The sequence below is a fragment of the Leopardus geoffroyi genome, chromosome B4, assembly GCF_018350155.1.
Source record: "Leopardus geoffroyi isolate Oge1 chromosome B4, O.geoffroyi_Oge1_pat1.0, whole genome shotgun sequence".
In the NCBI taxonomy this organism is placed as follows: Eukaryota; Metazoa; Chordata; class Mammalia; order Carnivora; family Felidae; genus Leopardus; species Leopardus geoffroyi.
In genome coordinates, this window is record NC_059341.1 from 26,321,822 (window position 1) to 26,335,687 (window position 13,866).

The window sequence follows — 13,866 nt, forward strand, 5'->3', positions numbered from 1 at the left end:
TCTTTGGGATATTAAGCTAATTAATAAAAGTAGGAATTCAGGTAGTTCCTTATAATATTTGAAAAAAATTTGAGGTGAGAAATAACATTTTTCTTGTTTTTCTAGTTAATTGCAGTATTCCAACTTTGCTTGTCAGCATGCTACTTAAAGTATTTAGGTAGTCACCTCAAAGAAGTCTGAATAAAAATGGATGTAGTTTTAATTCACAAACCATTCAAACAGTCCTAAAGGCATTGCAAAATTTTCTGTTTAGAATAGTCAATTTTGACTTGTGTCCATTGTTGTCCCAGAATATATTTAATAGTAGTGTTAAGTGGTTAATTTCTTCCTTTATCTTAAACATGTAGCTATTTCAGGCTAGTTGGTCAATAATCTTCTGTCTTTATTGTACTTTTCTGTATTTTGATTTTATTGTGTGATAGGTAACTGTGTTATTAGGGATTGTGGGGCTTTTCAACACTTTGAAGAAATGATAGCGTAAAAAAAATGCCAACAATAAAAAATCTTGTATGTCGAAAATACATGGTATTCCTAAATTACCTAGCTTTTTAATGTCTGCCTTTAAAAGATTGTTGGAGGGCGTATCAGTGCAGGATTTGAATGGTCAGCTTGTCTAATAAAGCATTTGCATGAAATAGCTACCATTTATTTATCCAGTTAATTCCAAGTAACATACTGAGCACTTTAACAGTGGATGAATAGGTTTCTGGTTATATAATCAAATTCCCGGGAACATGCTTTACTGTTTTTATCAAGTCTTGGAGGAGTTTCTTTAATTGAACACCTTAATTTTAGTGTGAAGGAAACTACTGTTTTCCTTTGCTATAAACTGAGTAAGTTTCTTTTCCTCTGTCTTGTCATTTCACATTTCTAGATCCATTTTATTACTCCTATCTTCTAGAGTTCTAAGTTTGAAACACTGTAGTTTTCTGTGGGTTCTTTTGAGTTTTCAAGTTACTACTAATGCCATAAATGCTTCTGTGTTTTTATTTTAATTTAAGGTATAATATGTTTTTAGTTCTTACAGCAGCTGTGACACAAGCCTCATTGCAGTCTATAATTCATAAGTTTCTTACTGCTGGACCATCTGCTTTCAACATAACTTCTTTGATTTCTCAAGCTGCTCAGCTCTCTACACAAGGTATTATTCATATTCTTAGGTATCACGAGAATTGCATATTAACTTGGAGGAGGGTTTCATAGCAAATTTTTCTTTAGTCTTTGAAGAAGTTAGCTATAATAATGATTTGGGTTTTTTTTTAACACCAGTATATACAGTATTTTTACTTACTGATTCTTTTTTGAGATGAGGCAAGCTTTGACATTTGTTTTGCAGTATTGCCATTAAACCTGTAATATATATTTAATTCAGAATTTAAGTTGCCAGTGAAATATTTTACTCCAAAGCTAAATGTAAACTGATGCCCTCAATCTTTGTGAGACCTTGAATGTATTTTAAGAGTTGACGTTTGGTTTCAGCTTTGATGGTAGATGGTTTTTGACCAGAGGATACAGAAATGCTCAAGTCTTGTCTTGAATCAGCCATTTCTCTTCTCTGTGGAGGTATTCAATGGAGAGGGACATACATAGGAAAAAAGAGAAGTGAAAGGGTCACTTTGACTTGTCCCCCGGCCCCAGTTCAAAAAATTGATAAACTGAGCAGGAATACTTGTTCTGAAATTGAAATGTAATAGTGCAAAGACTTCTATTCCTCTGGTTAGCCTCATGAAGCAGGAGATACAGGGGATAACCAGGCTTACGTGTAGAATAGGAAAGAGGAAATCAGGATGGTGAGGGTGCCTTCCCATGTAAGAACAGGTTCAGGCTTACCTTCTTGCTCCAGCCTAAGAAAGGGGTTAGGGGAGGCACACATTAGGTGTGCCTGTCTAATCCACAGCTAATGTAGTCCATGTGGCCCCAGTGAGTACTTCAGGTTCTTGACTTTCTCCGATAAGTGTTAAGTGTTCTCTTTGGGGGGCAGGGGGCCTGTGAAGAGATGGAAAGACCTCTTCACATACATTACAGAGGTTTTGGTTTCTTTGAAATTAATTGCTTCACTTTTTTGCAGCCCAGCCATCTAATCAGTCTCCAATGTCTTTAACTTCTGATGCATCATCCCCAAGATCGTATGTGTCTCCAAGAATAAGCACACCTCAAACTAACACAGTCCCTATCAAACCTTTGATTAGTACTCCTCCTGTTTCATCACAGCCAAAGGTATGTCACTTTTGAGGGAAATTTGGAAAAGAAACCACTCACTTTTGGAAAAAACCAACTTAATGTTTTAGAATCTGTAGGGTCGAAAAAGCTCTCTTTGAGAATGTAGGCAGTGGTGGAATGAATGAGGGGTGAGAATAGATGCAGGTTAGACTTGGTAAACTGAGGGCTAGATTAGGGAATTTCATCTGTGCTTCCTCTTTACACACTGATTCTGTTCTCTTACTCGCTTTGGGATTTTTGACCTGGAGAGTGGGATAAAGAAGGATATGCTAATTGTCTTAATGTTTGTAGAATTGTTTAACTCTAAAAGGTAGGAGAGAACATTTTCCAGTGGCTCCTCCTACCCCATACTTTTATTTCAGAGATGAGTCTGTTTCTGTGCTGTTGCCTTTAACATACGTATATATTTAACGTCACATGAGAATCAACGACTGTTTGCTTCATTTAATAGATAAGAAAACTAAGCCTTCAGTTAAATCTAGTTTTTTGTGATGGACTCAGAATTTGAGACCTAGGTCTTTCTGAACACAGAACCCATTTTACTAAGCTATACTGCCTGTGTTTGTCCAGGAGAAATCTTCTCTAGATGGCTCCTCAGGGCACAGTTAGAAAGTTGCTGGTCTGTTCCTTTTGGAATATATTTAACAACAACAGTGCTGCACCCCAATTTTGTACTACATCATTTGAGTCTTGCCTACAGATTCATAAGTAAATCCCAGCCCATGCTCCTTCTTGGCTTTGTAGTCCTACTACCAGCAACACATTAAGAGATTTGGAAGTTGGTATGTACGAATTGCATTTGTTTTTTCTTAATGGTAAATTTAGGAAATTCTTTTTAGTTGTTGTAAAAAGTGGGCTGTTTCAGTCCTTGATGCCAAGGAATTTTTTACTGAAATAAAATCATAAGCAGAAGCCTAAAAATAAAAGTGCCTTGATCCATAACTTGAAATTGATGGTAGGCCAGCTTAGGTCTTCCTGTTGGCTTATCCCTTCCTTTTTCAGTCCTTTATGCATGTTTTAAGGTCAATCTGGATTGAGTTTTTAAAACTCTGACTTAAACTTGTTAGTTTATTGTGCAGTTTCTTATTGTTTGCCTGTATTTTGATGGGAGAATTGTGAGTTTCAGCTAAAGAGACCTTATTCTTAGGCCTTATCCTTAGAGCTTAAAACTTAACTTCAGGGTGGTGTCTTAAGAGTATAATAAATGATGACTGAAAGGGAAGTAAGTGGTAGTGTTAGTTTTATAGTCAGTTATAAAATTAGCATTTCAAATCCCTTAAGCATATGGCTATCAATTTTTTGCATTCAAAAACTTTTTCGGGGTGCCTGGGTGGCTCAGTTGGTTAAGCGGTCGACTTCAGCTCGGGTCATGATCTCCCAGTTCGTGAGTTCAGATTCTGTGTGTCCCTTTCTCTCTGACCCCCCCCCCCCCCCCCCCCCCCCCCCCCCCGCGCACGCGCGCTCTCTCTCTCTCTCTCTCTCTCAAAAATAAACATTAAGGGGCGCCTGGGTGGCGCAGTCGGTTAAGCGTCCGACTTCAGCCAGGTCACGATCTCGCGGTCCGTGAGTTCGAGCCCCGCGTCAGGCTCTGGGCTGATGGCTCAGAGCCTGGAGCCTGTTTCCGATTCTGTGTCTCCCTCTCTCTCTGCCCCAACCCCGTTCATGCTCTGTCTCTCTCTGTCCCAAAAATAAATAAACGTTGAAAAAAAAAATTTTAAAAAAAAAAAAAATTAAAAAAAAATAAACATTAAAACAAAATTAAAAAAAAAAACTTCTTCAAGTTTTTTTTTTTTTTTTTAAGTGGACATTTGGTATTCTATAGATCTTCTAAAAATGGTCTTTATAAAAGGACATGTTCTTTTACATTCAGAAGTTTACCAGGCTATCCACAGATTTGTTTTGGAGAAAATTAATCAAAAAAAGAAAAGAAAAAAATAACTGCTATCGGAGGATGTGACTTAATCACAAATGGCTGTTGTTGCAACCTTTGCGCCTTAATTTGGGGCTTATGTTTAAAACTACTTGTTTTCCCTCTCAGTGGCATCTGAACCTGCCTAGTATATATATCGCCACTGACAATTACGGACCTCTTCTTGTTCCACCTCTACAGGGTAACATCTCTTTGAAGACCACTCCAGTTGAATTTTCCATGGGCCATACCTATACCAATATATAGGCCAATCTATACATTCTCTGCACATGTCGTTGAAATTTGAGCCAGCTGTATTTATGTGATGTGTTAACATTAATTTTTCTTGATCTATAAGTAACAGTAAATCAGAAAAGCTATTTTAGCATATTGGAAAGAAAACTTTGCACAACAGTAGGCACAACATTAGGAGAACTAGTTTCTTAGACTGTTGTGCTAAGAAAGTAGTCTTTTTTTAAATAATTTTTTTAAATGTTTATTTATTTTTGAGAGAGAGGAGGGGGAAGGAGCAGAGAGAGAGAGCGGGGCAGACAGAATCCAAAGGAGGCTCCAGGCTCCGAGCTGTCAGCACAGAGCCCGATGCGGGACTCAAACGGACGAACCGCAAGATCATGACCTGAGCCGAAGTTGGACACTAAATCAAATGAACCCCCAGGCACCCAGAAAGTAGTCTTAACGGCCTTGGGCCGTTTTATGAAGAAATTAGATCCTAGTCTCAAAACTTGACTGTCTTCTAACTACATGAACTTGGGGAACTTACTTGATTTCACTTCTTTAAATCTCTAGATTTTTCACAGTTCAAGATTTTTCAACCAGATTTGGAGGGGTGTGTGGATTTGGGGGCCTTAAATTACCATGATTTATACTATTAAATATGTCTGTATCGCTAATACTAATTTTATTATGAAACAGAATTAGGACAATTTGTGTTATCTTAAACAAATTACTAAAGAATAGAAATAACAGGTACTTTTCATTGATAGTACTTTTGCTTTTATTTAGTTTCCATGGTAGTTGTCTTATGTGAGAGAAGGATATCTCACCAGATTTTGACATTTCAGGTTAGTACTCCAGTAGTTAAGCAAGGACCGGTTTCACAATCGGCCACACAGCAGCCTGTAACTGCTGACAAGCAGCAAGGTCATGAACCTGTCTCTCCTCGAAGTCTTCAGCGCTCAAAGTAAGTTGATAGGTGTTGAAACATTTTTTCCTTAATATTGCATGCTGCATTGTTTGAATATTATAAATATATGTGTGTAATAGAACTTGATCTTGGAAGAATCCATGGATAGCCTTTGTTTTGTGCATTATAAGATTTATAAAGGGAAATCTTATTACAACTAGGTGATTTATCTCTAGTAGTGAAGCTGGGTTATTCTTGAAGAAAGTGATTCCTTTCTTTAGAATTTTACTTAGTGGAATATGATGGGATTAACAATATGTGATACTTGTATAAAGAGCGCACATGAGTGTATAATACTTTACTTGTTGGAAATGACATCATTTTTAACCTCATAGCAGTTTTAGATTTTGAGTGTATTGACGAAGCCAAAAATGTTACGTCTAAGACTTGGGCCAGTATTTATTTCCCAACTGGTCTGTGTCAGGTTTTCCTGATAGCTTTAACTCTGACCCCTATGTGGATTGCTTGTCAGATAGGGCTGTGTTGTGTTGTCATTTTCTTTGTTAATTAACAAATACAACTTTAAATGATTTTCATTTGATTGATTTTCCTATTTTTATTTCTTGCTATGAGGTGGCAAAATAATTCAACTGTTGTTTTTATTGTTGTTTTCTAAACAAGCATTTCAGAACTTATACATCCAAATGAGAGTTGTTCCCTTCAAAATAATCACCTTGGGAAGCTGTCTTCTTACTCCAGCAATGTTGCCATTGCTCAGAACATTTTTGGGAAACTCTTCTTTTAAATTGTCTTTAGAGGCGGCAGTATTATTTTAAATATCCTCAGTGATGAAAACTCTTCATCCTTTGGGAGATTTAGTTTTTGGAAATAACTGAAATTCATTCAGAGCCAAGTCTGGTGAAGCAGGTAGGAAATCAACTTGGGTGATTAAATTTTTGGTTCTCACCACCATATCCCCAAACCCTAGCCCAAACCATACAGTTTTAAAAGAAGATAATCAATCTCAGAGTGTTACTTTTTTGGTCTTATTTTGCCACTAAACTCCTTCATTGCTCTCCAATAAAATGCCTGTATTTTGCTTCACATTATCTACCCTCTGATTCAGTATTTCGTTCTGATGTTAAGCAAAGGCAATAGATTTTTTTCCCCTCCATATCTACATGTATGTAAAATAGAATATTCAGTTGTTCCTTCTATCTACAACGGTTAAAACTGGACCGTTTCTAACATTCTTATTAGTGTCTCTGGTATACGAAATCAACAGTTTCTGTTGTCAAATTTAGAGAGCAGTGGTAGTTTAACTGACATTAGTGTTAAAAGGGCTCTTTTTCCCCCCTAAAGTGTGGAGAAGAATACACGATATAAATACAGTTTGGATTTTAAATTCTATTTATTTGATGTTCAAATAACACATTTTTCTTAGGAATTTGGATATCTTTAAATTAATAGAAGGTATTGACACTTTCTAGGATACCTACTTTTTTAAACATACTACACATTCAACTTTGTTTTCTCTTCCAGTAGCCAGAGAAGTCCATCACCTGGTCCAAATCATACTTCTAGTAGTAATGCATCAAATGCAACAGTTGTACCACAGAATTCATCTGCTCGACCTACATGTTCATTAACACCTACGCTAGCAGCACACTTCAATGAAAATCTCATAAAACATGTTCAAGGATGGCCTGCAGATCATGCAGAGAAGCAGGTATGTTACATGATTCACAGAAGATGTTTTACCTTTGGGTGAGTGACGAAAATACAACTTCTACTTTTAGAAAATCTAATCCAAATCACTGAATGTAAGCTACATTTTAAAATAACTAATTTCTAATTAGATTGTAGTCATTTTATAAAATATTTGATAAATAACTATAGGGTATTTATGAGGTGACTTTTTATCCTATTAAAATAATTACTGTTACAGCTACCGTTATCAAATACTCAGCAGTTAGCACCTGTGCTGAGTCCTTTATTTTTCTCCACTTCTCAAAACTGTTAACCATTGCAGGTAATGAGTTTTCCCATTTTACCAATGAGTCCCTTACGACCAAATAAATTCTATATCAAGGTCACCCAGTTAAATCATGATGGAGCTCACATCAAAGCCATAGTGTTTTTTCCACTCAGCTGGCCACTCTGATATTTAGAACCCGTTCGTATAGTTAGTCTTACGTCGTCCTCTCCACTAGACTAGCAACTAGAAGTGAGGCAACAGTTTTGCTTTGTAGTGAGGGACCTTTGGACAGTGCAGTTAACTGCCACTGGCTTCTCCCTTTGAGCAGATTACTGACTGTCTGAAATTTTCTCTCAGTTCACAGAGATAATGTTGTGTGTCTTATGACAGAAGAAAACAGTGAGGCCCTTTTATCAGTGTTACACCTGAACTTTACTCTAGCTGACTCAGCATCTTTTATTAACCACACATCATGAGATCTATCCTAGTGCTGTGCATTACTGAAATTGGAAATACTGTTTTCTCAAGCAGTTGAAGGGAATCTTTGAAAAGTACTTTCCACCATTAGCGATGGGTTTTCTTTTTTTAATTTAATTTAATTCAATTCAATTTTATTTTTATTATTATTTTTTAAATGTTTATTTTCAAGAGAGAGAGCACAAGTGGGGGAGGGGCAGAGAGAGAGGTGTGGATTTAAAGGAAAAGAATTAGGGGCGGCTGGGTAGCTCAGTCAGTTAAGCATTGCACTCTTGATTTTGGCTCAGGTCATGATCTCCTGGTTTTGTGAGATCGAGGCCTGTGGCAGCACGACATGGAGAGCCTGCTTGGGATTCTCTCTGCCCGTGCCCTGCTTGCACACGCACCCTTTCTCTCTCAATAAGTAAAATAAACTTTTAAAAAAATAAAAGGATTATTTTGTAATCTTGGTTTAAAGTTCTACTCAGCAGTTTGATGTTTTTTTGGTATGTGATTGTGACATATTTTCCACGATTTGTATTTCTTTAACTATAGGCATCAAGATTGAGAGAAGAAGCCCATAATATGGGAAGTGTTCACATGTCAGAAATTTGTACTGAATTAAAAAATTTAAGATCTTTAGTCCGAGTATGTGAAATTCAAGCAACTTTGCGAGAGCAAAGGTAAGTTTTTCACTGAAATCCATTTTTGTGTGAGCGTTGTATATCTTCATGTGAAGAATATAAACCACATCTCACTTCTGATATTTAAAGTTCCTTCTGCTATATCATGTTCCATACTACTGTAACTGCATTTTTATAGTTTAATAGTATTCCTGGTGAATGGTAATGGCATCTAGATTTTAATTCTCTAACCCATGGTAAATGCTGTGATAGACTTCTTTTCCCCTTATGTTAGAACTCTGTAAGGTACAGTAAGTTTTAAAAAAATAAAATGTTTGTGTGCCTGGGTGGCTCAGTTGGCTAAGCGTTCGACTCTTGATTTCATCTCAGGTCATGATCCCCATGGTTGTGAGATGAAGCTTCACAATGGGGCTCCCCATTGAACATGGACCTCGCTTAAGATTCTCCCTCTCCTCTTTCTGTCCCTCCCTGACTTGTGCTTGCACGCTTTTTCTCTTTCTCAAAAAAGAAAAAAGAAGTGAAATGTTGGCAACACTGCATGTTAAGTATACAGGAATTTTTAAAAAATAAAACTGTTTTTTAAAAGTGAAATGTTGGCAGCAGCTGATTACAAAGGGTCTCTTCTTTAATTGAGCATGGGATTCTGAGGATGCTTGTTTCAGCTGAAATTTCAAATCGTTATTTACATGGTGTTTGGATCATCTGTGGATCCCTTGGGAATTACAGTAAGACTATGGTTGTCCCAACAAGTATATCTATTTTGTGAATTGTTTTCACTTAAACTCTTCCTGTCTCCTATTTCTTAATCTAGTATCATACTCCAGTAAGGATACCTACATCCCAATAAATAGTATAGATATTTTTTAAATGCCGATTACAGAATGAAGGACAAACTTTTAATGGCTTCACATCCTGTCTGTGTAAGTCACTGGTTTATAGGTAGAGTTACTCTTAACATGAAACCACAGATATTTAGTAAACACTAAGTTGGAGTTTATCCTCAGCTTGGAAAAGTAACGTATCTTGCAGTCACTAAAGCATCTGGAGGTACATTTTGAGTATCACTTGAGAGTTGTGTACTCTAGGATTGCTCTGAAAGTACTTCTAATAGACACAAAGCTTGACTTCATTTTGGCTTGGTAAGATAGACGGTTTGACTTGTAGGAACTTGCAGCCTCAACTGTTGACACAAGTGTACACGGGTAAATACCAGCCCGTCCCTCTTACGATCGTGCCTAATCCACTGCTACAGGCGGTAAATGGCCCACTTCACAGAAGAGAGGGCCAGAAGGGGAACAGTTTCACGAAGCTCCTGGAATCTAGTTGCCTGTGGAGTTGGTGTTTTACTAACATTTATTTTAAATATATGTGTCACTTGGACTGTGACATGGCTCCGTTTTTATGGGTCTGTATTTATGTTGGGAATTGTTCTTCAAAACGATTAGCCTTCTGCACCTAGTTAATTCTAGGCTTACTGGATTGTGGCCCAGAAGTCATGCAGTCTAGGTTTATCTCCTATTTAATCTCCGCTGCCTTTTGTGTGTGGGTCTCTGATGATACAGTAAACAAATACATTTTATAAGTCGGTCTTAATATCAGGGCACCTGGCTGGCTCAGTCAGTTAAGCACCCGACTCTTGGTTTCCGCTCAGGTCGTGAGTACAAGCCCCGCATCAGGCTCTGTGCTGACAGTGCAGAGCCTGCTTGGGATTCTTTCTTTCTGCCCACCCCCCACTCGTGCACACACGCTCACACTCTCGCTCTCAAAATAAACTTAAAAAAAAAAAATGTTACTTTATATTCAAATTAATTGGAATTTTTAGGAAACTAGGAACATTCTAACTTTTGTCATCATAATACTTTAATACGTATCATATACTCACTGGTCATTTTGTGTTAACAAACCCATATTTAATTACTTAGTCTGAACTGCAGTTACTCATTTTATCTTTTTTTAAGGTAATATCTGTAGTTAAAAATTTGGTTTTTGGTAACATTTATATGAATTACATGAGTTCTAATGCCTTCTTTTATTTTTCAGGATACTATTTTTGAGACAACAAATTAAGGAACTCGAAAAGCTAAAAAATCAGAATTCCTTCATGGTGTGAAGATGTGAATAATTGCACATGGTTTTGCGTACAGGAACTGTAAATCTCTGTTGCCCGATCTTAACATTTTTGAGCTGCATTTAAGTAGACTTTGGACCGTTAAGCTGGGCAAAGGAAATGACAAGGGGATGGGGTCTGTGAGAGTCAATTCAGGGGAAAGATACAAGATTGATTTGTAAAACCCTTGAAATGTAGATTTCTTGTAGATGTATTCTTCACGTTGTAAATATGTTTTGTAGAGTGAAGCCATGGGAAGCCATGTGTAACAGAGCTTAGACATCCAAAACTAATCAATGCTGAGGTGGCTAAATACCTAGCCTTTTACATGTAAACCTGTCTGCAAAATTAGCTTTTTTAAAAAAAATTTTGGGGGGTTAATTTATCATTCAGAAATCTTGCATTTTCAAAAATTCAGTGCAAGCGCCAGGCGATCTGTGTCTAAGGATACGATTTTGAACCATATGGGCAGTGTACAAAATATCATGAAACAACTGTTTCCACACTTGCACCTGATCAAGAGCAGTGCTTCTCCATTTGTTTTGCAGAGAAATGTTTTTCATTTCCTCAGTGTGTTCCATTTCCCTCTAAAATCCTCGATCTGATTTTATCCATTTTTTTTTAAGGCTCCTCTTTTTCTCCTTTCTTAAGGCACTGTTGCTATGGCACTTTTCTATAACCTTTTCATTCCCGTGTACAGTAGCTTAAAATTGCAGTGATTGAGCATAACCCACTTGTTTGTATAAATTATTGAAATCCATTTGCACCCTGTAAGAATGGACTTAAAAGTACTGCTGGGCATGTGTGCTGAAAGTACATTGATTGCTCAACTAGAAAGAAATGGCCCAATGAACATGGTTGTGGGAGGGGAAAGAGGAAACAGAGCTAGTCAGATGTGAATTGTATCTGTTGTAATAAACATGTTAAAACAAACAAAAATTGTTATTTTTCTTTTCCTTCGGTCAATGCATATTAGAAATTGAACTACCTGGGGATTCTTTATCAGAACTATTCTTGTTGAATATTTATACTTAATTGAAATAATTCCTTAAGGGAGGTTTTGTTTAAAGCATATTAACAGGAAATTGTGTATAAGATATTTAATGAACTAAGAAATTCAACAAGAATGATTAAATCACTTCCCAAGTGGTTGTCATTTGTTATAAACCCTGGTTTAACCTGTCTTGCTATTATGACATTTCATTTTGAAGGATGTTTGTGTTGTAGCTAACTGTTCAAGTCTGGTGCTGACTGCTGTTCTTAGCCATCACAAAACGCTAAATTTGTGTCATTGGAGCTTCCTTCTGTTACCTGGAAATGGTGGGAAAGCTCAGCTTTGTATATTGTTTCCTAAAGTATATTAAAATAAAAAAAGAAACTATTGCTACTATAAAATTACCTTGGCTTTTTTTTTTTTTTCTTTTCTAAAATATTGGTCACATGGCCTTAGCATGACACTGCCAGTATTCTATCAAATCACAAGGGTTTCTTTATGCAGAAAATTTAATTTCAATTTCAAAAATCTTAACCGATTTAGAGACTTTTTTCCTATTGAGGCAGATGTATTTATGTGCTTTCAGAACTGCCAGCACCAAGGGCTTATTTTGTGATGTTAGACATGTTGTTGCATTCTGGGATACGAAAATTCCAAAATTGCTCTTGTGCTTCAAGCATATTTAAAGTATAGAAGATAATGCTCAAACCTTTCAGTAAACTTTAAAAAAGTAAACTGTAAGTGATAGTATGGATGATACTTTCTAAAATACATAAATGTTCCAGTGTAATTAAGAGGAATCACAATCTTCTACTGGAAACTGATTTTTTTGTTGTTGTTGTTGTAACTTGAGCTTCCTCTTAAAAATGTAAGAAAAGACGACTGTCAAATTCTATCCTCATGGAATGTTCATACCTGTAAGATTGTTAACATTTGCTGGGCTTGATTAGTGCATGTAAATGAAACTCCAAAGGGCAATGTTAAGCGAGAACTCTTAACTGATGGAGTCCTGTATCTTTCCTGGAAAGAAGTGAGCAGTTTGTGATGTAGTAGGCAAATGTTTCCTGGTCAGATGGCAACTTGACTTGTGGTTTAAGGTAAATTGGAATTTTATTTGCTAATAGTTTATGGATCTATGTCACCTTATTCATTTGCTTTGAAAAAATGTTTACATCCCTAAATGAATTGCTCACATATATATATATAGGAGAAGATGCCTAATATGAATTTCCTGGTGAATTTTTAAACAATTAAAATTTTTGTGGAAATATTTTTACAATATTTGATTCACTTATTATTCTGTAGTAAATTATCTCAATCATTGCGTTTAATACATTGTGTCCAGCTACAAACCTTCTTGAGATAACCAGGGAGTATTTCTTAAGATAGGCATGATATTCAAGAATATTCTTCATACAGTCGGCCTGTTGCCATGGCTTGGAACACGTATCTCATTTTGATGGGCACCTTGGCTCAGATAATTTGAAAATAAGAATGCAAAGAGTCCCTAGGAAACCTCAGGGTTTTTATTTTAAAAGGACATTAGCAGTCTTCTATTCAAACCTTAAAAACTGGTGTCGTAATAAAACGTATTTTGTGAAGGTGAGTCTGTTAGGAAGTCTTTACCCTGAAGAACCAGATTTCCTACTTTTACATTGTTTTCTGTTTAACTAGTTTGACTAATTTTTCATTTTAAACCTTGGACTATGACTCCAGATTTTAAGCACACTGAAAACTCCATTCTTCAGCTCTTTTTAAAGACCTGATGCTTCTTTTAATAACCCAAACGAATGGTTTTATCTTCTCAATTTTATATACATTTCACACTTCTGAAACCTTGGAAAGGAGGTGCTTAAAACTTTGCAAAGTGAATTGTTATCCCATTTCCAACAATCTATTGTTTAAACATAACTAGCTTTAAGGGATTATTTCAAAGGGGGGGCACAAAGTAATTTATTCTGCAAACCGGAACTATTGTAGTTGAGGACTTAAAGCTACTGTATTTAGATGTGGGTTTTGAATATACGGATTTCTTTTCAATACCTGTATATATGGCTATATTCTTGTATTTGTACTGAAGTGTACAAAATGACACTTAAAGTAATAAATATGTTTTGACTATATTGTGCAGTTATTTCAGAACAGTCTTTTGAAAGTCTTAGTCTTAGAATGCATAATTTGCATTTGAGTAAGAAAATACCAAATTACTGCAAAAGTTTTACTACGATTCAGTAGTTTCCATATAATTTAATTGCACTATTTTGATGAGAAATTTAGCTTAATCTTTTGAGGTCTTGAGATCCTCTTCTAATTTGCTGTACCCTTTTTTCCTGACCTCTGAGTTTTGAGAGTGCCCTGAAAGTACAATCTGCCTAGGTGATCTCATCTTGGCCCTTGGCTCTGAGAATCCCAAT

General features: G+C 36.2%; 1 protein-coding gene across 10 annotated transcripts in view; it reads left to right on the forward strand.

The window, feature by feature from the left end:
* The window catches only part of WAC (WW domain containing adaptor with coiled-coil), an 87,295-nt gene extending 73,720 nt beyond the window's left edge, over positions 1-13,575 (forward strand). For all 10 annotated transcript variants that reach the window (XM_045465782.1, XM_045465785.1, XM_045465789.1 and 7 more), the window contains 6 exons: positions 1,019-1,141; positions 2,069-2,217; positions 5,212-5,330; positions 6,816-7,002; positions 8,263-8,390; positions 10,392-13,575. In XM_045465782.1, coding sequence (XP_045321738.1) covers positions 1,019-1,141; positions 2,069-2,217; positions 5,212-5,330; positions 6,816-7,002; positions 8,263-8,390; positions 10,392-10,461 — 776 coding nt within the window. In that variant the 3' untranslated portion in view covers positions 10,462-13,575. The remainder of the gene's footprint in view (positions 1-1,018; positions 1,142-2,068; positions 2,218-5,211; positions 5,331-6,815; positions 7,003-8,262; positions 8,391-10,391) is intronic.
* Positions 13,576-13,866: the final 291 nt, after the last annotated feature.